Source organism: Salarias fasciatus, unplaced genomic scaffold (assembly GCF_902148845.1).
Source record: "Salarias fasciatus unplaced genomic scaffold, fSalaFa1.1, whole genome shotgun sequence".
NCBI lineage: Eukaryota > Metazoa > Chordata > Actinopteri > Blenniiformes > Blenniidae > Salarias > Salarias fasciatus.
In genome coordinates, this window is record NW_021941376.1 from 557,592 (window position 1) to 583,186 (window position 25,595).

At 56.8% G+C, this 25,595-nt stretch overlaps 2 protein-coding genes across 2 annotated transcripts; one reads left to right on the forward strand and one right to left on the reverse strand.

Moving 5' to 3' along the window:
- The first annotated feature begins 653 nt into the window (after nt 1-653).
- LOC115385254 (clumping factor B-like) lies at nt 654-1,958 on the forward strand. Its single transcript, XM_030087227.1, has 2 exons — nt 654-1,525; nt 1,605-1,958. The coding sequence occupies exon 1, from the start codon at nt 1,061-1,063 to the stop codon at nt 1,502-1,504; it is 444 nt and encodes a 147-aa protein (XP_029943087.1). The 5' UTR covers nt 654-1,060; the 3' UTR covers nt 1,505-1,525; nt 1,605-1,958.
- Nucleotides 1,959-4,618: 2,660 nt separating this feature from the next.
- Nucleotides 4,619-25,547, reverse strand: rmnd1 (required for meiotic nuclear division 1 homolog). Its single transcript, XM_030087183.1, has 12 exons — nt 25,411-25,547; nt 18,644-19,027; nt 18,456-18,561; nt 18,303-18,378; nt 18,129-18,168; nt 17,921-18,021; nt 17,736-17,842; nt 17,569-17,633; nt 17,376-17,452; nt 17,140-17,260; nt 16,089-16,205; nt 4,619-5,057 (listed from the first exon to the last, which is right to left on the reverse strand). Exons 2-12 carry the CDS (start codon nt 19,025-19,027, stop codon nt 5,025-5,027), a joined length of 1,227 nt encoding a protein of 408 aa, XP_029943043.1. The 5' UTR covers nt 25,411-25,547; the 3' UTR covers nt 4,619-5,024.
- Between the last annotated feature and the right edge of the window lie 48 nt (nt 25,548-25,595).

A 25,595-nucleotide genomic window follows, 5' to 3' on the forward strand; every position in this document is an offset into this window, starting at 1 on the left:
TCAAGAACCAGACGTGTTGGGACCGGGCGTCTCTCCAGTCCAGGAGGACCGTCCTTCAGAGGACATCCAAACCCGAGAAGCAGCTGGAGACGACCTTTCACCCCTACCTGAAGGTCCCGGAGATCCAGCTGCTGTTTCAGAACTGTTGGAAGTCCCAAGTGTCTCAATCAGTCCAGAACCAGAAAGACGGGCAGCAGACGCAGGTCTGGACGACCCAGAACCTCCCAGAACCCCGACGCTGCCCGGTCCGGGTTCAGAGACCAGTCTTCCGTCTCTGGAGGACGGTTCTGACGGTAGACCGGAAGCTGAACCAGGGACTCAAACCAGGAAGTACCAGACCATGTTCCGGTTCCTCCTGAGGAGGATGGCAGGGACTGCCGGAGAACCCGACGGACCTCCGGAGACTCCCGGCGCTGCTCCGATCTCAGAACCAGACGGGTCTGGACCGTTCTGCCCAGAGGACGCCTCAGAGGACGGTCCACCAGGACCAGCAGCAGAAAACAGACCAGCCCTGGAGTCTGGACCTGCTGACCTGGACCTGGATCACACAGAGACCAGCGCAGAACCCACCGAGGAACCAGAAGCCGCCGCCGGGCCGATGGACGCCTCTGAAGACGAGGACGCTCCAGGAAGTGAAGACCCGAAGACTCAGTTCCTGCAAACAGAAGAACCCGATGAGGAAGCGGACGTTCTCCCGTCCGATGGCGGAACCGGAGAACCGGAAGCCTCAGAAGACGTTCCTGCAGCAGCAACAGCTGGAGAACCGAACAACGCAGGACAAACCGGGGGTTTTCTGGACCGGGCGGCGCCCGGCGCTGCGGCAGCCCCAGATGTTCTGCCAGCTGCTGAAGAGCCTGACAAGGTTCCACAGACTCGGGTCCAGGACAGTGAATCACAAGAAGTTCTGTTTGAGAACGTCGCAGCTGCAGATGGAACGTCTGGATCTGTCCGTGTCTCTGCTGTGGACGAGGAAGCCGGGCTCACGCTGGTCCAGGAGAACCCGACAGAACCCAGTCAGGTTCCAGCTGAGGCTTCGGACCGGACAGAATCTGGACCGGCGATGGCCCCGCTGGAGGACGACCGTGAGACGGGGACAGCGGACGAGTCTAGTCGGGTGGGGCCCCGGCCCCCTGCAGGACCGGCCCGTCCCGCCCAGGGCCCGGTTCAGGACCCAACAGGACCGGGGAAGGCCGGAGGGGGAGAGAACCCGGGAACGCTGCAGCAGGAACCCAGAACCGAGACGCCAGAGGACGAGCAGCCCGATCAGGACGTGTGGCTGGACGCCGAGGAAGACCTCGACCCCCCAGCAGCACCGGGACCAAGAACCCCGGAACCTGGACCAGAAGCCTCACCCGATCTCCAAGCTGGAGCCGGACGGGTCCAGAAGACGGAGCAAGGAACCGAGAGCGACGAGGACGGGGACGGGGATGAGGACGAGGACGGGGACGAGGACGACTTCAGCATCGCGCCGGAACATCTGCAGGTTGCCAAGGAGACCAGCTGACCAGAGGCGGAGCCGGCGCTGGTAGGAACCAGGGGTTCTGGATCAAACGGCCCTGCCGCCGACCCTCCAGTGACTAACAGTCTGCTTTCTCTCGGCACAGGCTGCAGCCAGACCGGCGTCAGACCTCCAGAACCGCGGTCCAGAACGGAACGAAGAACCGGCGATCTGAGAGACCAGAACCCACAGCGGCGCTGCAACCAATCCTGGACTAACCCATGACACCCGTCCCCAAGACTGGCGCCAACAGAGCCCCACCAGAACCCCACCAGAGTCCTGCCGGAACCCCACCAGAACCCCACCAGAACCCCACCAGAGTCCTGCCGGAACCCCACCAGATCCCCACCAGAGTCCTGCCAGAACCCCACCAGGACCCCACCAGAGTCCTGCCAGAACCCCACCAGGACCCCACCAGAGTCCTGCCAGAACCCCACCAGGACCCCGTGTGCCGCAGCCAGTACATCCAGTCTGTGGGTGGAGGTGGGGGAGGGGTGGGGTTGGGGGCGGAGCTCTGGGACGCCTTCTCGTGGGACTTCCTTAAAGAAAGGAAGTTTTGGACATTTTCAAAACGTTTCACAGGACAGGAGGACAGATGAGGACAGGGCTCCAGTCCACCACAAGACCAGAAGACACACACAGGGAGAACATGCAAACTCCACACAGAGGAGACCAGTGAGGGGAGAACACAGACACTGCACGGCCCAGGAAGAACTCCCCAGCCGGGATCAGGTTACAGAGGATCAGATTACAGAGGATCAGGTTACAGTGGATCAGGTTACAGAGGATCAGGTTACAGTGGATCAGGTTACAGAGGATCAGGTTACAGAGGATCAGGTTACAGGAATTCCACATCCTCCGTTCCGGTTCGGTCCGCTTCATATTTTCAAACCCTCAGCTCCGGTGACTCCGGTGGCTCCGGGTGGCTCCGGTGGCTCCGGTGGCTCCGGGTGGCTCCGGGTGGCTCCGGGTGGCTCCGGCCACCCGGGTGGCTCCGGGTGGCTCCGGGTGGCTCCGGTGGCTCCGGTGGCTCCGGGTGGCTCCGGTGGCTCCGGTGGCTCCGGGTGGCTCCGGGTGGCTCCGGGTGGCTCCGGTGGCTCCGGTGGCTCCGGGTGGCTCCGGGTGGCTCCGGTGGCTCCGGTGGCTCCGGTGGCTCCGGGTGGCTCCGGTGGCTCAGGATGACTCCGGTGGCTCCGGTGGCTCAGGATGACTCCGGTGGCTCCGGTGGCTCCGGCCACCCGGGTGGCTCCGGGTGGCTCCGGCCGGAGAAGCAGAGAAGCTCATGCTCGATTCAGGCCTTTCAGAATAAAATGCATCCTGGTCCTGAATATGGATTTTGTAGAAAACACGACCTTAATGGACAGCAGCCTCCAGATGTTCCACACATGCAGCTGTTAAACATTCAGAAACGCTGGACTGCTTGATTTCTTGATTTCAGGCTGAACAGAAGTTTGTCGTACAAAACCTGAAAGTGTGTTTTAATTTTGTTCGTCCCGCTTTTTAGTGTATCTTTTAATCAGCCTGGTTTGTCTGTTCATGATATATCTGAAGATTAACGTCAGGACAAATAGAGCGTCTTTAAACAGTTTCAAGTTGTTAATAAAGACAAAATGATTTTATTTTGTTTAAAGCCAGAGGCTGTTGGAGTTCTCTTTCCTGTTTGGTACAATCTGAACTGGATCAGGTCGGACTGGACCAGACCAGGTGGACCGGACCGAACCGGAGCAGAGTAGACCTGAGTGGATCGGACAGGAAAATAGACCCTGGCTCTATGTTGGACTGACGGACCGGAGCGGACCAGGCGGAGGCTGTGGAACAGCTGCGGTCATTAAAACAGTAATGTATTTGCTGCGGGGGTCGGAGCGGAGGGGACCGGACCGGACCGGCCCGGAGCAGACCGGACCGGACCGGCCCGGAGCAGACCGGACCGGACCGGACCGGAGCAGAGCAGAGCAGACCGGACCGGACCGGACCGGCCCGGAGCAGACCGGACCGGACCGGACCGGCCGGAGCAGACCGGACCGGACCGGACCGGACCGGACCGGACCGGACCGGCCCGGAGCAGACCGGACCGGACCGGCCCGGAGCAGACCGGACCGGACCGGACCGGAACGGAGCAGACCGGACCGGAGCAGACCGGACCGGACCGGCCCGGAGCAGACCGGACCGGACCGGACCGGAACGGAGCAGACCGGACCGGAGCAGAGCAGACCGGACCGGACCGGCCCGGAGCAGACCGGACCGGAGCAGAGCAGACCGGACCGGACCGGCCCGGAGCAGACCGGACCGGACCGGACCGGACCGGACCGGACCGGACCGGAGCAGAGCAGACCGGACCCGGAGGCTGTGGAATTTGGGGGTTACAGATGAGCGCAGAGTTTCTCAGGCCTCCCTGTCCAAGATGGAGCTCTGCAGAGGAAAACACTGGAAACAGGAAACACTGGATTAACAGATCACCAGATCACAGTTTAACAGATTACCAGATCACATTTCAACAGATTATTGATTACCAGATTACTGTTTAACAGATTACTGATGACCAGATCACAGTTTAACAGATTACTGACTACGAGATCACTGATTACCAGATCACAGTTTAACAGATTACTTTTTACCACATTACAGTTTAATAGATTACTGATTACAGATTACTGCTGTTACTCACCGCTCCTGCTGGCAGCTCGGTTCCGTCTATAGATCTGGTCCAGTAACGATCACAGAACAGTCCTGGTTCTGGATTCACTCAGAGCCCGGAGACTCTTCCTAAAGCCGACCTTTAACCTTTAACCTGGTGACCCGAACGACGTTCTGCTCTGAACGAAGAGATTCCAGGTTCACCTTCAGCTCAGCTTCTGTGATAAAACCGGATCACTTCAGCCCGCAGAACCTTCCGGTCCGGTCCGGTCCGGTCCGGTCCGGTCTGGACTTTGCTCCTCCAGGACTTTATGGATGAAATATTTATTTTACTGGAATAAAGTCAAACCGGAGCTTCCTGGTCCTCCTGCTTCTTCTTCTGACTGACCAAACAGACTTCAGGACTTTAGAACCTCTTTATTCATGAGAACTCCCCCGTCCCACAGACGACCCCCCATGACCCCAACACAAAGGTCAGAGGTCAAACCGGCTGACCTTCAGACCCCAACACAGAGGTCAGAGGTCAAACCGGCTGACCTTCAGACCGCAACACAGAGGTCAGAGGTCAAACCGGCTGACCTTCAGACCGCAACACAGAGGTCAGAGGTCAAAGCGGTTCAGGGTTCTTCAGGTCAGACACTTCAAGAGTTCTGTTGGGTCCTCAAGACCACCGTTCTGCTCATTGGTCAGTCTCACTTCAAACTGAGTCCAGCAGAGGCTGGAACAGACCCAGATCCAGATCCTGGTCCAGGTCCAGATTCTGGTCTAGGCCCAGGTCCAGACCCAGGTCCAGATCCTGGTCTAGGTGTAGGTCCAGATCCTGGTTTTGGGCAGATGGTCCAGATCCTGGTTCTGGGAGCCGTAGCGCCGGTCTTCCAGCAGGCGTTCCGGATCAGAAGACCATTTTGGCGAGTTCAAACAGAACCTGGAAGGAGGCAGAAGAACCTGAATGAGAACCAGGAGAACCAAAGTACCGGAGGATCCAGATGACGGGCCGCTTCAGGCTGGACCGGAGGTCTGCAGTCATGTGACCCGGGAGCAGCCGGAGCACCGCCGCCACGTTGGAGGGAAACAGGAAGTGACAGAGAGCCGAGCGCTCGGCGTTCTCCAACGGTGAAAGTCTCGACTGACGAGGACAGCAGGGACGCTGCCCTGTTGTCAGATCGAGTGGACAATCTGGACACAGAGACCGGTACCGGGAGGAACTCCGGGTTTCATGGTTCCGGCAGCAGTACACGAATCCACGGCTGAGACTCCAGAACCCCGATCTGGAGAACCCGGCATTCACTGTTCTCTGATGGACGGTTCTCCTTCGCACCACAGCCTGGGTTCATACAGGTCTTTAGTTTCCGGGACACGGACGGCGTTCCGGTGAAGTCTACGGCCGCAGATCTGCTCAGAGACATAAGGAGTCCAGTCCAAGGCCGGGCAGACCCGGTCCGCCTCAGCAGCCCGGTCATTCCAACCGGACACGTTCTCAAACCGATCAGTCCTGATGGCAGCAGAGGAACAGACCGGCGCCGGGTTCTTCACTGCTTCACCACAGAAGTCGAGGACGCCCGCTCCTCTCTCACCCTCACACAGCTCCCACAGCGACCACACAACAGGCGTCACACTCCAGGTCCAGGAAACCTGCAGATCCAAACCCTCCACCGGCCCCCTGAGCCCCCCTGAGCCCCCCTGTCGCCCCATGAGCCCCCTGAGGCCGCCTGAGCCCCCCTGAGACCCCCTGAGGCCCCCTGAGCCCCCCTGTCACCCCCTGAGCCCCCCTGAGGCCCCCTGAGCCCCCTGAGCCCCCTGAGCCCCCCTGAGGCCCCCTGTCGCCCCCTGAGCCCCCCTGAGGCCCCCTGTCGCCCCCTGAGCCCCCCTGAGCCCCCCGTCCCTCTGCTCAAAGTTCACATCGACCCACCAGCCGTCTCATCAGTCCTGAACCACTCAGAAGGCATCGTCCCTCCCACACTCAAACCTGCTGCTGTTAAACCTCTGCTCAAAAAGCCGCTCCGCCCTGAGCGTCGACCCGCAGACCGACCTGAAACCGTCCATCTGTCCCAGAGACAGGAAGCCGTTTCCTCCCAGCTTCATCTCCACCTCAAGAACAATCATCTCTACGACACATTTCAACCTGGTTTCTGCCTACAGAGATGATGAAGGCCTCTGGCTCTGGTTCCACTCCCCCTCCCCCCCCCCCCTCCTCTTCCTTCTCTTCCTCCTCCCCCCCCCTCCTCTTCCTCCCCCCCCTCCTCCTCCTCCTCCTCCCCCTCTTCCTCCCCCTCTTCCTCCTCCTCCCCCCCTCCTCTTCCTCCTCCTCCTCCTCCTCCTCCTCCTCCTCCTCCTCCTCCTCCTCCTCCCCCCTCCTCTTCCTTCTCTTCCTCCTCCTCCTCCCCCCTCCTCTTCCTTCTCTTCCTCCTCCTCCCCCCCTCCTCTTCCTTCTCCTCCTCCTCCTCCTCCTCCCCCCTCCTCTTCCTCCCCCTCCTCCTCCTCCCCCTTCCTTCTCTTCCTCCTCCTCCCCCCCTCCTCTTCCTCCTCCTCCCCCCCCCCTCCTCTTCCTCCTCCTCCTCCTCCCCCCCTTCCTTCTCTTCCTCCTCCCCCCCTCCTCTTCCTTCTCTTCCTCCTCCTCCCCCCCCCTTCCTCCTCCTCCTCCCCCCTCCTCTTCCTTCTCTTCCTCCTCCTCCCCCCTCCTCTTCCTCTTCCTTCTCTTCCTCCTCCTCCCCCCCCTCCTCTTCCTCCTCCCCCCCCTCCTCTTCCTCCTCCTCTTCCTCTTCCTTCTCTTCCTCCTCCTCCCCCCCCCCTCCTCTTCCTCCTCCCCCCCCCCCTCTTCCTCCTCCTCTTCCTCTTCCTTCTCTTCCTCCTCCTCCCCCCCCTCCTCTTCCTCCTCCCCCTCCTCCTCCTCCTCCTCCCCCCCCTCCTCCTCCTCCTCCTCCTCCCCCCTCCTCTTCCTTCTCTTCCTCCTCCTCCCCCCCCCCTCAGCCCCTGCCTGCAGGATGTAGGGGTGAGGATGAGTCACCAGGGTCCTGATGAGGGGCGGAAACATGAGCACATCACTCCCATCCTTCACATCCTCCACTGGCTCCCATTCAGGCCCGTATAGAGAACTAGATCCTCCTGCCCCCCCCCACTGTCTGCACGGAGCGGCCCCCACCTGCCCACTCAACTGCTCCACCCACACACCCCCACCTCCACCCGGACGGTCAGGCCAGCAGCACCGTCTGCTCCAGCCCAGGACTCAGACGCTGGACGCGTAGAAAGAAGGACTGAAGACCGTCCTTTCAGAAAGACATGCCGACCTCGCTGTACGCTGGACTGTGATCTACTGGATCACTGTGTTTTTACCCTGTACCCGCTGGAGCACTTTGTGATTTGAATTCAAATATAAAGTGTGCTATAAATAAAACTTATTACTATTATTATTATTATTATTATTATTATTATTATTGCTGTTATTAAGAGTCGACCCGCCGGGGCGTGGCACAGCGGGAAACACGGCCGCCATCTTGGTCCGGTCCAGCTTCACAGGGCTCGCTCTCTCTCTCTCTCACTGTGTGTTCTTTCTTCTAGTGTGCTGTGGCGCCCCCTAGCTGCTGGCCTTGTTTCTTGTCCTCTAGCAGAGGTTGTATTAAAGGACCACTATCCTGCTTCTTTAGCTCGTCCAAACCCTAGAAATGTCATTAACATGGTAATAGTTTATTTCTGGCGCTAAGGAAAAGTCATTTTGTGTGAAATAAAAGATTTTCTGGGGCTAATTCTGAAACCCGGAAGAGAAAACGCTCCGTTTCACTGAAATCCCGCCTCTCCCCCTGTGGACTTTGACTGACAGCGAACTTCAACCAATCAGAGCTTCGTTAGCGTCTCTAAGGGCTAGCTTTAGCTCTTTAGCTCCAGCTTCTCTACACGGAAAGACACGCGAAAACGTCTTTTCCTGTGAGAAACTCACCAAGCGCAGACCCTCCAGACCCTCCAGACCCTCCAGACCCTCCAGACCCTCCAGACCCTCCAGACCCTTCAGACCCTCCAGACCCTCCAGACCCTCCAGACTCTTGCTCTTGCTTGACTGTTGCTTTCAGACGATATATATATATATATATATATATATATATATATATATATATATATATATATATATATATATATATATAAATAGTATTCCAGCTCTATTTAATGTGTAAAGTTTATTCCTGGCTTTTACTTTCACACTCAGACTGCAGAGACAATATTTCACTTATCCTGAAGTGGATCCAGTGACAATAAAGGATCTGGGTCTGAGTCTGAGTCTGAGTCTGAGTCTGGGTCTGGGTCTGGGTCTGGGTCTGAGTCTGAGTCTGAGTCTGAGTCTGAGTCTGGGTCTGAGTCTGAGTCTGAGTCTGAGTCTGAGTCTGGGTCTGGGTCTGAGTCTGAGTCTGGGTCTGAGTCTGGGTCTGGGTCTGAGTCTGAGTCTGGGTCTGAGTCTGAGTCTGGGTCTGAGTCTGAGTCTGGGTCTGAGTCTGAGTCTGGGTCTGGATCTGGGTCTGGGTCTGGGTCTGAGTCTGAGTCTGAGTCTGGGTCTGAGTCTGGGTCTGGGTCTGGGTCTGGGTCTGGGTCTGGGTCTGGGTCTGGGTCTGAATCTGGGTCTGGGTCTGAGTCTGAGTCTGAGTCTGAGTCTGGGTCTGGGTCTGGGTTTGAGTCTGAGTCTGAGTCTGAGTCTGAGTCTGGGTCTGAGTCTGGGTCTGGGTCTGGGTCTGGGTCTGGGACCGGGATGAGCAGCCCCTCAAGCCCGGACCGGGTGGAGCTGGCCCGCTGGCTCACCAAGCAAATGGTGCAAACTGTGGAAACAGTTCAATCTGAAAGGCTCGTTGTAAAAGCATCGTTTTTAGTGCTCATAGTTATTTATTATTGTTGTTTCTATTTGCAATTTCATATTTATTGGAGGGTTATTAGAAATATGTTTTAATTGTAGAGTGATTATTGGGTGCTGCATGTCTCGGTCTCGGTTATAAGGGTGACGTAACGCCGTTCACTTCCGGTTTGGACTGCTGTTTCTCTGTTGGCGGCGACACGGCGTGTTGAATTACCTCGCCATTTGGCTCGAAAGAATGAAGTTTTCCGTCAAGAGACACGAAGCAGGATCCGATGATGATACCCCTTCGTTGTAGGCACGCGGCCGACGAGGTATTCTAGCGTATTGTTAGTTTTGTTCGTGATCTGTTTGTATACGGCGAGTTGAAATGCTAACTGTATTGTCTGCTTCCAGTTTTCACGGTTGTAATGGAGTTCGTCAAACTTCGTGAAATCAGTTCGAAGACCACTTGTGTTTTGTCGGGCCTGGAGGGATCCACGCTCGGCTTCTTTCAGCCTCCAGACGTGTTCCAGCAGTCTGATGTGAACATCTGTCCTGAACAGTCACGCAAATACAGAGACGAGAGAGAAACTCGGGACTGGTCCAGGTCCTCAATGTCCAACATCCACGGCAGCTTCCGTCTCGCTGGAGACGTCCTGATTGGTTAAAGGTCAGAGTGTCTCTGCTGGAGACGTCCTGATTGGTTAAAGGTCAGAGTGTCAGACTCCTGGCAGTTCCTTCCTATTCACTCCAGACAAACGCGTCACTCCTGATGTCTCACTCCTTCTGCAGCTGAAGGAGTGAGACAGACTGGATTCATTGGTTCTTCACCTGATTTAAAAACCATAAATAGACACTTGCTAATTGGTCGGTCCAGAGTCTGGGACGAGTCTTCAATGTAGAAAGACTCCATAAATCCACAGGCCGACACACCTACACCGTCACACCAACGCCGTCACCCCATCACCATCACACCCCCACCCCACTCCATCGCCCCATCACCATCACCCATCACCCCTACAGCAGTATGACGACAGTCGGAGCGTGGGTTCACTCTGCTGCCAGGAGACCACCAGACCGGACACTGACCACCGATCAGGACCGACGCTCATCTCAGATTAAAGATCACCATTACAGTCCGGAACAGGGGGGCGTGGCCAAACGCTGCTATATTTGTTGCGCCTGAACTGGAGAGAAGGAACCGTCCAATCCGACTGTACACTGTATAACAACAATAAGACCATTCTGGTTCTGGTTCTGGTTCTGATGGTTCCAGTTTCAGTGTTCAGGTGTGAAAATGAAGCCTGCTTCTTTTCTGCAGGTTCTGTTTGAAATGTGTGCTGAAGCCTGCTGACGACGTTCACACGATCTCACAATAAGCTGCTTTTCTTCAGCGTTTCCAGTTTTCTACTGAGCAGGAACAGACTGGGGAGGGGAAGCACGCAGGGCGCCCCCTGCTGCTCACTTTTTAAAACTGCTGTCATGAAGTCGGGGGTGGAAAGAGTGCAGCAGAGTGAGTCTGTGTGACGCTGAGCACTCTCCTGAGGTGTCACAGTCCTGCAGCTACAGTCAGACACACCTTCACTCCGAGGAGCACAGAGCAGACATGAGCCAATCCGAAGCGAGAGCGGTGTAAGCCCCGCCCACCCGTCGTGAAGGAAATAATGAGCAGAAAATCCGTTTTGTCAGAACGGAAAAAAAGAAGACACGAGTTGAATTCTCATTTTTTTGTTTTTGCCCAAAAATGAAAAAATGAGAAAATGACCCGTTTCCTGGAACCTGCTGACGCCAGTCTAACAGGAAGTCAAACCAACAAACGGTACCCGGTCCCCGGCGGACCCTGAACCGGGTCCAGCTGCTCCACTTCGACCAGAGGACAGAGACCAACGAGCTGTGATGCTGCGTTCACACCGGACGCATCGACGCTCGGGACGCCTCCAAGCTGACGCTTGTGATGCTTCGAGCACGACGCTCGACACCAGGTGGTCACGACGCTCGTGACGCTCGACACCAGGTGGTCACGACGCTCGACACCAGGTGGTCGCGACGCTCGACACCAGGTGGTCGCGACGCTCACGACGCTCGACACCAGGTGGTCGCGACGCTCGCGACGCTCGACACCAGGTGGTCGCGACGCTCGACACCAGGTGGTCGCGACGCTCGACACCAGGTGGTCGCGACGCTCGACACCAGGTGGTCGCGACGCTCGCGACGCTCGACACCAGGTGGTCACGACGCTCGACACCAGGTGGTCGCGACGCTCGCGACGCTCGACACCAGGTGGTCGCGACGCTCACGACGCTCGACACCAGGTGGTCGCGACGCTCGACACCAGGTGGTCGCGACGCTCGACACCAGGTGGTCGCGACGCTCGACACCAGGTGGTCGCGACGCTCGACACCAGGTGGTCGCGACGCTCGACACCAGGTGGTCGCGACGCTCGCGACGCTCGACAGCAGGTGGTCACGACGCTCGACACCAGGTGGTCGCGACGCTCGACACCAGGTGGTCGCGACGCTCGCGACGCTCGACACCAGGTGGTCGCGACGCTCACGACGCTCGACACCAGGTGGTCGCGACGCTCGCGACGCTCGACACCAGGTGGTCGCGACGCTCACGACGCTCGACACCAGGTGGTCACGACGCTCGACACCAGGTGGTCGCGACGCTCGACACCAGGTGGTCGCGACGCTCGACACCAGGTGGTCGCGACGCTCGACACCAGGTGGTCGCGACGCTCGACACCAGGTGGTCGCGACGCTCGACACCAGGTGGTCGCGACGCTCGCGACGCTCGACACCAGGTGGTCACGACGCTCGACACCAGGTGGTCGCGACGCTCGACACCAGGTGGTCGCGACGCTCGCGACGCTCGACACCAGGTGGTCGCGACGCTCACGACGCTCGACACCAGGTGGTCACGACGCTCGACACCAGGTGGTCGCGACGCTCGACACCAGGTGGTCACGACGCTCGCGACGCTCGACACCAGGTGGTCACGACGCTCGACACCAGGTGGTCACGACGCTCGACACCAGGTGGTCACGACGCTCGCGACGCTCGACACCAGGTGGTCGCGACGCTCGCGACGCTCGACACCAGGTGGTCGCGACGCTCGACACCAGGTGGTCGCGACGCTCGACACCAGGTGGTCGCGACGTTCACGACGCTCGACACCAGGTGGTCACGACGCTCGACACCAGGTGGTCACGACGCTCGACACCAGGTGGTCACGACGCTCGCGACGCTCGACACCAGGTGGTCACGACGCTCGACACCAGGTGGTCACGACGCTCGACACCAGGTGGTCACGACGCTCGACACCAGGTGGTCGCGACGCTCGACACCAGGTGGTCGCGACGCTCGACACCAGGTGGTCGCGACGCTCGACACCAGGTGGTCGCGACGCTCGACACCAGGTGGTCGCGACGCTCGACACCAGGTGGTCACGACGCTCGACACCAGGTGGTCGCGACGCTCGCGACGCTCGACACCAGGTGGTCGCGACGCTCTCGACGCGCGTCAGTTTATCGGCGCGCTGGAGGCTGATTTCTGTTTCCAGCTCTGGCGGATCGCATCAGCAGAGCGGCTCGGCTTTATTTGTTAAATAAAGCTAGACCGCGTCGTCATCGGAAAAGTGGCTATTGGCTGGTCTGCTCCTCTCTGCTCTGCCTGCAGCAGGGGGCGCTGCTGAGACTGACCGCTGTGAGAGCTTTGGGACGGGGGAGGGGCTCACGGCACCCGCTGCTCATTGAGGACAGCAGCGAGACGTCCTGTCACGTCTCCACAGCGCCAGAAGAGGCCGCTAGGTTTGTCGCTAGTCGCTTCTGACAAAACAAAAAGTCTCCAAGAGCCTTTGGAAAGTCGCCAGATTTTGCGAGAAAGTCGTCAAGTTGGTAACACCGGCCGGCCCGCATCGGTGCTCGGATCACTCGTAGTGACGTAGCACCGGAGGGATCGTCTCTGATTGGTTGACGCCCAGCGGCAGCGCGTCGAGAGTTCAGTTTTCCCAACTCTCAAAAAGCGACGCTCACGACGCTCCTGACGCCGGGGACGAGCGTCGTGGGCGTCGACGCTCGAAACGCTCGAAACACTTGAAAAGTCGACGCTCCTGACGCTCCTGACGCCCCGCCCCCCGCCCCCCGCCCCCCGCCGCCCGCCGCCGCTCGTCCACCACAGACTTTGCAGAGAAAAGCGGTCCGGTGTGAACGCAGCATGAGGACGATTCCCGTCTCAGACCAGAAGCCTTCATCTCACTGGCGCTGCAGCGGCACCTCGACCCCCCAGGGTTGTCTTACAGCAACTTTACAATCCAACACGCCCCCCCACCCGCTGATCCAGACCCAGAACCCTCCAGAACCAGAACCGTCTGCTCCACCATGCTGGGTCTCTACGGAAGTTTCAGAGGCAGCAGCAGAATCCTCTCTGAGCCACCGCCTCCCGTCTGGACCAGAACCAACCAGAACCCAGCTTCACTCACAGCAGCTCAGGTCACGTTTCTCTCTGGAACCTCAGCTGTTCAGCCAGACGCTCCATGTTCTACCTCCTCACCGCTCTGTGCTCGTTTCCGTCTGCAGCTGCTCTGACAGAACGGAGGGAAGCAGCGCCAGCCGCAATGTCTGTTTTCACTCCAACATGGCGGCGACTGCCCAGCATGCACTGCGAGGCCGGGTGTGTGACGTCAGCTGCAAATACTCTATAGCCCCGCCCCAACCCCGTGGCCCCGCCCCTCACCTCAAGGGTGATGAGGAAGACGATCCCCCCTCCCCCGTGGCCCCGCCCGGGATACAGTCAGGTCGGCACCAGTCCAAGTCGGCCCTGGGGGGGGGGGGGGGGGGGGGGCTCCAGGGGCCGAGCTGCTCGGTCGACTGGACTGCAGCTGCTCACCAACTCGGCCAAAAGCCTCTTTATTTTTATCACGATGCGGCTGCAGCGACGATTTGCACAGTTTTTTGAACCGAGTAGCTTAGCTACGAGCGCTTAGCGGTTGTCTGGTCATGTGACCGGTCCCCAAGGCATTCTGGGAATCGTAGTGCAACGATAATAAAATATTTGAAATATAATAAAGTACTTAATAAAAATGTAATAAAAATTTAAATAATAAAAACTGGAGGAGTCTGAGCCTTCAGAGCGGCAGAGCGGACGTATAATGAAACGTTTCCTAATCTCAGCTAAACCTGTTTTTATTCTGGTGTAAACTATCTGTCCAATCTGTGGACAAAAATAATGATTTAAGATATTTAGTGATTTAAATGAGCAGCTTGTGTTTGTCACGCTATCTGCTCAAAGGAAGAAAACAAACCCAAAACAGAAACACATGAATAACTGTCTGATTATCAGACGCGGAGGTCAGACTCTAATGGTGTGTTCACACCGGACGCGTCGCAAGCGTCGTGAGCGGCGCTTTTCTATGCAAAGTCTGTGGTGGACGAGCGTCGTGGAGCGGCGGGCGGCGGGGCGGCGCATCAGGAGCGTCATGAGCGTCGCTTTTTGAGAGTTGGGAAAACTGAACTTTCGACGCGCTGCCGCTGAGCGTCAACCAATCAGAGACGATCCCTCCGGTGCTACGTCACTACGAGTGATCCGAGCACCGATGCGGGCCGGCCGGCCAGTGTTGCTAACTTGACGACTTTCTTGCTAAATCTGGCGACTTTCCAAAGCCTCTTGGCGACGTTTTTTTTGTCAAAAGCAACTAGCGACAAATCTAGCAACCTTCTCTGGTGCTCTGGAGACGTGACAGGACGTCTCGTTGCTGTCGTCAATGAGCAGCGGGTGCTGCGTGAGCCCCTCCCCCGTCCCAAAGCGCTCACAGCGGTCAGTCTCAGCAGCGCCCCCTGCTGCAGGCAGAGCAGAGAGGAGCAGAGCAGCCAATAGCCACTTTTCCGATGACGACGCGGTCTAGCTTTATTTAACAAATAAAGCCGAGCCGCTCTGCTGATGCGATCCGCCAGAGCTGGAAACAGAAATCATCCTCCAGCGCGCCAATTAACTGACGTGCATCAAGAGCGTCGCGAGCTTTGTGACCACCCGGTGTCAAGCGTCGTGTTTAAAGCGTCACAAGTGTCAGCGTCGAGGCGTCCCGAGCGTCGACGACGCCCGCGACGCGTCCGGTGTGAATGCACCATAAGACATTTCACTGTTTCCTCCTCCGTACTGCAGAACTTCATTTCTCTGCCAGGCTCTTCACAGTCCTCACAGTCTGCTGCTGCAGGGGTGGGGGGGGGGGGGGGGGGGGGGGGGTCACGCTGACGGAGAAGCTGAAATGAATGAATGACCTGAGGGATGAGCTCTCTGCTGATTCCTGTAGTGGAGATGAGCGTCAGCATCGGAATGGAGGGAAATAATGATGAACACCAGAACTAAAATGATGAACACTAGAACTGCCAGCATCCCCCCCCTCCAAAGGCCGAGCGCTCAGCCAGACCAGCACACATGTTGCTGTGTTTTTGCTCAGGAGCACAACAGGCTGTTTCTCTGTAATCTAATGGATTAGAAATGAAGATAAATAAACAAAGGATTAAGCCCAGAGGATCAGCAAACCTTCTAATGCCTCATGTCTGCTTTATTAATGCCTCAAATCAGGTTTTAAAATTTATTTAATTTTTACGGTGCGCATTTCAGCAGCTCCCTCTCACTCACACTCCGCCTCATTTCCCTGATAAACACACACACACACACACACACACCAACACACACAAAATAGTGGTATTATTAACTGTCAATAATAATCAAGAACATATTAAAATGAGTAAAATAAGTCTCCCCGGCTGCGCCCCAGGAGCCGAAGCACCGAAGCAGCTGCACAGTGACAGAGACCTAACCTAACCTAACCTAACCCCCCCTGCTGCTGAGGAGAAGCGGCGCAGCGGCACGAAAAAAACTGTGCAAATCGTCGCCGCAGCTGCAGCGTGATTAAAAAAAAGGCTTTTGGCCGAGTTGGTGAGCAGCTGCAGTCCAGTCGACCGAGCACCGAGCAGCTCGGCCCCTGGAGAGCCCCCCCCACCCCCCCGGGAGGCCGGCTGGGCTGTAATCCGCCCCGCCCCCGGTGGCCCCGCCCCTCCCCGTGGCCCCGCCCTCACCTCGATGGTGATGAGGAAGACGCTCCGCCCTCCCCTGTAGCCCCGCCCCTCCGTGGCCCCGCCCTCACCTCGATGGTGATGAGGAAGACGATCATCCTCTCCAGCCTCAGGCTGTGCTTCTCGCTCAGGTGGCTCCTCATCAGGTCCGTCAGCTGAGAGCAGTGCTGCAGCTTCTCATTCACCACCTGGAGGCAGGACGGGACCGGGTCAGGACCGGGACCGGGTCAGGACCGGGACCGGGTCAGGACCGGGTCAGGACCGGGACAGGACCGGGACCGGGTCAGGACCAGGTCAGGACCGGGTCAGGACCGGGTCAGGACCGGGACCAGGTCAGGACCAGAGCCAGGACCGGGACCAGGGACAGGACCGGGACCGGGTCAGGACCGGGACCGGGTCAGGACCGGGACCGGGTCAGGACCAGGGACCGGGTCAGGACCGGGACCAGGGTCAGGACCGGGACCGGGTCAGGACCGGGTCAGGACCGGGACAGGACCGGGACCAGGGCCAGGACCACAGGGTCACCATGAAACTTGCGTCTCTCAGTATTACTGAGTTTGCTTCAGAGATGTCTCCTACGTCCTGACCGTCCCCTACATTGACCCGTCCCCCTCTGTCCCCTCCGTCCCCTCCATCCCCACCGTCCCTACATTGACTCGTCCCCTCCGTCCCCCTCTGTCCCCCTCCGTCCCCCTCGTCCCCTCCATCCCCCTCTGTCCCCCTCCGTCCCTCGTCCCCGCCATCCCTACGTTGTCCCGTCCCCCTCCGTCCCCTCCATCCCCTTTGTCCCCTCCATCCCCATCCGTCCCCCTTGTTCCCTCGTCCCCTTTGTCCCCTTCGTCCCCCTCTTCCCCTCCGTCCCCCTCTGTCCCCTCCATCCCCCTCGTCCCCGCCATCCCTACGTTGTCCCGTCCCCCTCCGTCCCCATCCGTCCCCCTTGTCCCCTCCATCCCCCTCATCCCCTCCGTCCCCCTCATCCCCTCCGTCCCCCTTGTCCCCTCCGTCCCCCTCGTCCCCTCCGTCCCCCTCATCCCCTCCGTCCCCTCCATTCCCGCCGTCCCTACATTGACTCGTCCCCCTCCGTCCCTACGTTGTCCCCTCGTCCCCCCCGTCCGTCCCTACGTTGACGCGGCGGCTGATGCTCAGGAAGCGGCAGGTCTGCTCGTAGAGCCGCTCCAGGTTCTCGCGGTCCCAGTAGAAGTCCGGGGTCAGCAGCAGGTCGGACCGCAGGTTGATGACGTGTCTGTGGGGACGGAACCGCAGCGGGGGACGCTTCAGACCAGGACCCAGAGGACGGGGGACGCTTCAGACCAGGACCCAGAGGACGGGGGACGGAGACGCTGCGGGACGAAGCTCACCTCAGAGACAAGAGTTCTCCGATCTTCTGCATCACGTCTGCCGAGGACAGCCGGACCCGGGACCCGGACTTCAGGGTCTGGAGGGACAGCAGAGAGACTGGACGGGTGGAGGAGGAGGCAGGGGTGGAGGGGGGAGGAGGGGGGGTGGAGGAGACAGCGGGGGGGGGGGGGGGGGGGGGGGGGGGGCTCTTACCTCAGGAATCGACTGGATCGACTCCACAAAGTCGTCTAATGAAACCTCCCAGATGGCCAGCTTCACTGAGGGACGAGGACAGAGGACAGCACGGTCAGCAGGGGGACCAGGTAGACCTGGGGGGTCCTCAGGGGGTCCCGGGTCCGGGTCCGGGTCCGGGGCCTTACCTGACAGGCACAGCGCGTTTGAAAAGGCGAACTTCTCCAGAACGGCGTCCTGCGGCGGCGCGGCGTCACTGAGGACGAAGTTCCCCCGGTCCAGCTTGGTGTGTCCCCTGGACAGACGAGACCCAGCCTGAGCAGGGACGGAGACGGAGACAGACGGAGGACAGATGGGCGGAGGCGGTCCCTACGGTCCCACGGTGTAGCTGATCTCCTCGTTCTCCCAGTGGACCAAGGCCACTTCGTAGGGCTGGATCTCGTGGTTCTCCAGGATCCTCAGAACCTTCTTGAGCTGCAGAGACGAAGGACGTCAGCACGATGCCGAGAACCGGGCCGAGAACCGGGCCGAGAACCGGGCCGAGAACCGGGCCGAGAACCCGGAACAGCTGGACTCCTCACCGTTTTCTCCTCCACGTTCCAGAAGACGACCGAGCCCTCCCTGAGAAGACCGGGGGGACAAGGTCAGTCCAGGTCCAGTCCTCGGCCAGGGGCCTGGGCCTGGACCGGCTGGACCTGGACAGACCGCTGTGGGGACGGTTTCGGTCCATATTCTGCTCAACGGAACGTCAGTACCTGAAGAAGAACATCAGAGCGCCGTCGTCCGGCTTGGCCGCCGCGTCGGACCGGATCACCAGAATGTTGGAGGCGTCTGGAAGACCAGGGGACAGCTGAGTGGACCCGGACCCGGATCCGGACCCGGACCCAAACCCAGACCCGGACCCCTACCTCGGGGCAGGTCCACCTCCTGGAAGCCGCGGCCCAGCAGGTCCTGGCTCAGGGTGGGCAGGTGGTACTGGTCCGCCGTGGCGAAGGCGATGCACTGCATCAGGTCCTGCAGAACGGGACCGGGACCGGGACCGGTGAGGGGCGGCGGGGAGCAGAGCCCGGGTCCCGGTCACGGTCCCGGTCCTCACCCGGTCCTGGTTCTGGGACGGCTGGTTGGATCGGGACGGCTGCTTGGTCCGCGGTCCCTTCGGAGGCCTCTTCCCGGGACCCGGCGCCGCCTTCAGACCCGGTTTCAACACGGACCTCATGATGGTGGTGGAGTATCGGCGCCGCTGGTCCCACCTGGACGGGGTCCAGACCCGGGGGTCCGCCGAAATCCCCCTCAACTCACCAGAACCGGGCCGACGGGACGTCTCCGGAACCATCCGCGGACTCCACCACGTCCCGGTTCCGGGTTTGGGCGCGCCGGGCCGGGAGAACCGGGAGAACGAGGCCGAGGCGGAAACGCAGACCGGTCCGGTCCATGCAGACCCGCCGGGTCCCCAGGCGGACCGCAACCACCGGAGCAGCATCTGGTGCAGCGGAGAGACGGCATGAGACCCGCCCAGCAGGCTCCCGGTCCGAGTCCGGACCCACCAGGTTCCCCTGCCGTCCCTTCAGCTCGGAGACAGTCCGGTCCAGACGAGACGCCGGCAGACGGGTCAGACCGGGTCAGGCTGGGTCCCGAGAGTCCAGCCGCCATTTCTAAACCCGACCAAACAAGAAGACGAACAGAACCACGACAAGGAGCAGCCAGCTGCACCGGACCGAACCGGACCGAACCGGACCAAACCGGACCGAACCGGACCGAACCAGACAGAACCAGCTGCACCGGACAGAACCGGACCGAACCGGACAGAACCAGCTGCACCAGACAGAACCGGACCAAACCGGACCGAACCGGACCGAACCGGACAGAACCAGCTGCACCGGACCGAACCGGACCAAACCGGACCGAACCGGACAGAACCGGACAGAACCAGCTGCACCGGACCGAACCGGACCGAACCGGACCGGACCGAACCGGACCGAACCGGACCGAACCAGACAGAACCAGCTGCACCGGACAGAACCGGACCGAACCAGACAGAACCAGCTGCACCGGACAGAACCGGACCGAACCGGGCGGAACCAGCTGCACCGGACCGAACCGGACCGAACCGGACAGAACCAGCTGCACCAGACAGAACCGGACCGAACCAGACAGAACCAGCTGCACCGGACCGAACCGGACCGAACCAGACAGAACCAGCTGCACCGGACAGAACCGGACCGAACCGGGCGGAACCAGCTGCACCGGACCGAACCGGACCGAACCGGACAGAACCAGCTGCACCAGACAGAACCGGACCGAACCGGACGGAACCAGCTGCACCGGACCGAACCGGACCGAACCGGACCGAACCAGATGAACCGGATGGAGACGCACGGAGACGCACGGAGACGGACGTCACTTAGACTTCGGGGTCACCTGGACATGACTCCGCCCACACAGAGGCGGAGCTGAAACGAGCCAATGGGAGCCGAGTTCTCTTCAGCCGTCTGGATTGATTGCCGCCACAGTCCGACCTTCAGGGACCTGCAGAAGGTCAAGGGTCATGCTCAGGGACTGACTGACTGCTGAGCCTCCGTCGGCTCTGACGTCTCCACGGAAACGCCCGGAAACTTGATTCAGAATGAAGTTTCTTCCGCTTTTTTCTCACCTGGATCAGAATTATCTGCCAATGAGGCGACGTCATTCTGATGACGCAATCTTTCAAGATGGCGGCCGGCGGTCCGACTCGTAGGGAGACGGTTTATTTATCGGCGGTTTTAGAAGAACTGGATAAAGTGAAACGAGCGGATCGAGGCAGAACAGCCAGGACCAGAGAGAAAGACGTTTACTTCTTGGAGACGTCACAACGTCACGGCCGCCTCGTCCAATCAGAACGCTGCACAGATCCCGGCGGTCCAATCAGAACGCTGCACTGACCCCGGCGGTCCAATCAGAACGCTGCACAGATCCCGGCGGTCCAATCAGAACGCTGCACTGACCCCAGCGGTCCAATCAGAACGCTGCACTGACCCCGGCGGTCCAATCAGAACGCTGCACTGACCCCGGCGGTCCAATCAGAACGCTGCCCAGAGCAGCCAGATTTAACTTGCCAAGATAACCTTCAGGACCAGGATTCAACTCTTTACAGCTCAAATCTGCAAGAAGAGAAGCGGACCGACGCTCCGACAGCAGGACGGCGGCGGCTCGCAGTCAGCTGTCAGTCAGCTGTCAGTCAGCTGTCAGTCAGCTGTCAGTCAGCTGTCAGTCAGTCAGTCAGCTGTCAGTCAGCCCTAATTTCCACCGAACGCCAAAGCGCGGCGCAGCGTCTTGCTCTGAAGTCAACGCACACCGGGAGCGCCGCGCCGTCCGGATGAGGAGGGCTGAGGCTCGAGTGCTCTAGATATCACACCAACAACACATGATATACACAGAAAATAATAATAATAAAAAAACCACGCCTCATTTCGCTTCTGCAGGGTCGCTCTGCTCGTCCAGCCACATTGCTCTGTGGTTTACAGCAGTCCATGGTTCTGACCCATCACCATCACCGCCAGTTTTACAGAAGGACTTCCCAGAGTCCACCGTTGGCTTAGACAACATTGCTTTCTGCTTAACTCCAAAAATACAGTCTGCGCGATATTCAGCAAACAAAAAGTAAAGCAAGACGGATCTAATGTATTTCTGAATGGAGAGGAGTTGGAATTGGTAACCCACTTTAAATATCTTGGGGTTATCTTAGATTCCATCCTCACTTTCAAAAAACATATAAAAAAAGTTGCAAATACCATCAGATTGAATCTACAAAACTTTAAACAAATCCGGCCGTTCATTACTACAGAGGCAGCAAAGTTTATTTATTTATGTATTTATTTATTTTTGTATAGCCCAGTATCACAACAACAGTTGCCTCAGAGCTAAGTCTTGTCTTCATTTCCTGATATTCTCTCACATTGAATACTGCGTCACGGTTTGGTCCTTTGCTGGTGTCACTGCACTAAAACCACCAGAGCAGCTTTACCTCAGTCGTTCCATATATGTGCTCTACTAGAGAAATTCTAATTTTTATCATTCGAAAGTTTTAAAACCTTTAAGAATAATTGTCTGGTATATAGAGCTCTGAACGGCTTGGCCCCGCCACCGCTTCATGGATTTATCAAACAACAGTCCAGCTTACAGCGGTCGCTCCACAGTAAGGGGCGGCTGTGAAGTGGGGGGCGGCTGTGAAGTGGGGGGCGGCGGTACCTCAGGTGGTAGAGCGGGTCGTCTTATAACCGGAAGGTTGGCGGTTCGATCCCCCGTAAAACTGTCGTTGTGTCCTTGGGCAAGACACTTCACCCACGTTGCCTAGTATGAAAGTTGTGAGAGTGAATGGTTGGAGGTGGGAGGGGCCGACGGCGCAGACTGGCTGTCAGTCTGCCCCCCCCAGGGCAGCTGTGGCTACAGCAGCAGCTCAGCTCCACCCAGTGTGGAGAGAATGAAGAATGCAGTGTGAAGCGTCTCTGAGTGTCCTGAAAAGCGCTGTACAAAACCAATGCATTATTATTATTATTATTATTATTAAGTGCAATATCGTGATTGCGAATTCTCAAAGAATGTGCTCTCCATTAAGGGCTGCTCCAGCTGGAACGTTCTACTGATGACAGTAAGAGAAAGTTCCACCGATGTCTCCTTCAAGAGACAACTTAAAGAATGCTGTTACAGCAACACTCGTGTGACCATTAGAGAGTCACCCTGAAATAATACAAGGGAATATCAGTTTTAACTCGGGCCGGGCGATATAGCAAAAAAATGATCACGATTTTTTTTTTCCATATCATTCAATCTCGATTAAAATCACGATATGTTATATTGTTTTAAAACCAGTTTTAAAGCATCTGCACTGAAAACTAGAACTATAGAATAGTTTAACATTTTATTAACAAACCAAGCAAATAGCAATGCAAATTAAATAATATAAACATAGAAAAGTATAAGAACAATCTCACTGAACAGTGCAGTAAATGGGAAAAAAAAATCTAGCACCAAGACAATAAAATCCTGCGATGCACCGTTTTTTCAGTAAAAGAGAAGAACTGAACGATCGTTAGTTAAAGTGTATCACAAGTAGTTCCTGGACTCAAAAGACCAGATTCTTTGCGGATCGGTGAGCTAGCAGCGGTGAGCTAGCAGCGGTGTGCTAGCAGCGGTGTGCTAGCAGCAGTGAGCTAGCAGCGGAGCGGGTGGAGCAGCCTGTCCTGTCAGCAGCAGCCTGTCCTGTCAGCAGCAGCCTGTCCTGTCAGCAGCAGCCTCGTCTTCAGAGGATAACGCCGAGGCAGGGCTGACTTCCTCTGCTTCGCTGCTCCACGTTCAGCTCATCTCTGTTTACTTCTCAGACAACTTACAGACGGATGTTCAGCAGGGAAAAGTCGACTGTGATTGGCTGTGGTCACGCACATTTCTGCCGTGTCTGATCGAGTAAATGTGCTCTCAGCTGATCACCGTGATCGACTGGAAATTAATCGCGATCACCAATCACGATCATATAATCGCCCAGGCCTAGTTTTAACTGTAGGATGGTGAGCATGAATGACAGTGAAAGGTTTGCACTGTGTGAATGCTATTCTTTGTTTTTATATTGTATGATTTTCTATTGTCTTCTTCCTTGTCTTTTTCCTCTTGTTCCATGTGTCATGTGTTTTGTCTTCATTTTGTTTCAACTGTTAAATGTTAATGTAAATGTTTGTTTCTTTTATGTATTGTATTCCCTGACCCCAGCCCGGTGGGACTTCAGATGGAAATTAGCCTCTCGGCTACAATCTGGCATGTTTACTTTTATGTCCATTAACATGCACTGTCCCAAACAAACAAAGAAAGAAATAAATGAAATGAAATGAAATGAAATTACCCCAGATTTTCACTTGTCGGTACCACTCAGGGTGACGAAGGTTCCTTATATTTTTTGAAAAGATCTACGTCTGTAGATGATATTTTGGTACGATAGACCTTCCAGAGTGGGAGCTAAATCATAGTTATCAGCTCATGAAGCATACCCGCCCCTTCAAGAAATTGCATTTCAGATTCCGGTGCGTATCCTGCTTTAGACTGGTGTACAGGACATCTGTCAATGCTTCACAACAATGTCTCTGGTATCACTGTAAAGGACGTGATGTAACCTTTCATTCAAGATGAAATGGGAACCTTTCTGACCAATACAGAGGTTACTAGAACTCCTTGAACTGTCATGTTGGCTCGTTCAACATGCAGGAAGAGACGGTCTCTACATGGCGGCGGCTGGCTGGACTCCATCTCTCCCCTTCTGGTACAGAAGAGCTGGGAGCGCAGGTGGTTCACCTCTACCGTGCTGCTGTTTGCGGCGTACATGTGACATGTAAAGTCCTGAATTCTCTGGAACAAGACAAAGCACCATGACATCAGTGTCTTCGGCTGTGATGACTGCTTTTGAGGCCACGTGCCAACTATCAGGCAGCCATCTGGAAGAGCAGTCTGCAGCCGACCCCTGTGGTCCCAGATCCTCCAGAGCACAGATGGAAAGAAGAGGAAGGCAAGCTGGCAGTGTACTGGATGCGCTCTCCGCCTGCACCACATGCAGTCCTGGAACTGCTGACATGCAACTGTGTCCATTCATGCAAAACGCCAAGCTGCACATGCTTATCAAGTGGACTGGCATGCACGGATATGTGGCGGCTGCAGACATGCAGCAACCAGAAACTGAGCTGGAACTGGAGGAGTCAGAAGATGAGCGAGACGAGGCGTTTGAGTGAAACTGCTAGGAGTTCATTATAAGGCTGCTCTGTTTAATACTTCAATATGTTGCTCATTAAACTCAAACTTCCTTATCCCACTGTGGTGACCTTATTTCCTTCATGGTAAGGACAAACATTCACATGGTTTCTTAAAAAAAAAAAAAAAAATATATATATATATATATATATATATATATATATATATATATATATATATAACATATAAAACCTAAAAAAAGGCGAAAATTGTATTTTTCGCTTAAGTTTAGACAGTTCAAGGAGTTCTAGTAACCTCTATATTGGTCAGAAAGGTTCCCATTTCATCTTGAATGAAAGGTTACATCACTCCCTTTACAGTGATACCAGAGACAGTGTTGTGAAGCATTGACAGATGTCCTGTACACCAGTCTAAAGCAGGATACGCACCGGAATCTGAAATGCAATTTCTTGAAGGGGCGGGTATGCTTCATGAGCTGATAACTATCATTTAGCTCCCACTCTGGAAGGTCTATCGTACCAAAATATCATCTACAGACGTAGATCTTTTCAAAAAATATAAGGAACCTTCGTCACCCTGAGTGGTACTGATATCTGGTCTGGCCCATGGACTACAGTACTTCCAGCAGGGCGAGTACATGGTTTATGTTTTGATCTCAAATGAGAGCTTTTCTTTATCCAATAGTTCCTTCTGTATGGTTTATTCTATGTAAAAACGGTCATTTCCGGGTTCGCTACTGTCTGGGACCCTGCTGACCCTGCTGACCCTGGTGACCCTGCTGACCCTGCTGACCTGATGCTCGAGCCTCCCGTGGCGGCGTAATAACAACATATAGAAAAAAAGCTACGTCCATGAGGTCGCGAATTGTGTTTTATTTTGAAACTTCCAGCGTAACTTCCTGTCTGGTGCTTTCTCAACGAAAGTGATTTTTAGAGGTTTTGAAGCGGCGGCGCAGAAAATAGAACTGAAGCGAATCACCAGCGCCACGGCGCGGTCAGTTAGCGGTCAGTCAGTCAGTTAGCAGTTAGCAGTCAGTTAGCAGTCAGTCAGTCAGTTAGCAGTTAGCAGTCAGTTAGCAGTCAGTCAGTCAGTTAGCAGTTAGCAGTCAGTTAGCCGTCGGTTAGCCGTCAGCCAGCTCACCGGAGCAGGAGGAGCCTCCGGGCTCCTCGGGTTCGGAGGAGGCGGGTTAGTCCAGGAAACTCCGCAGACCCCGCGCTGTTTGAGGGATCATCTGTTTAAATGAGACATGTGAAGCTGCGGGTCGGTCAGGGGGCGTGGCGCCGTCACGCACACTTCCTGTTGACGCTCGCGCCCTGATGACGTCA

Coding starts and splice junctions, on each gene's coding strand:
- LOC115385254 (XM_030087227.1), top strand. CDS start 1,061: ATGGCCCCGCTGGAGGACGACCGTGAGACGGGGACAGCGGACGAGTCT.
- rmnd1 (XM_030087183.1), bottom strand. CDS start 19,027: ATGCTGCTCCGGTGGTTGCGGTCCGCCTGGGGACCCGGCGGGTCTGCA. Junction 18,022..18,128: donor GGAACGTGGAGGAGAAAACG/GTGAGGAGTCCA, acceptor TCGTCTCTGCAG/CTCAAGAAGGTTCTGAGGAT. Junction 17,453..17,568: donor CGATCCAGTCGATTCCTGAG/GTAAGAGCCCCC, acceptor CTGTCCCTCCAG/ACCCTGAAGTCCGGGTCCCG.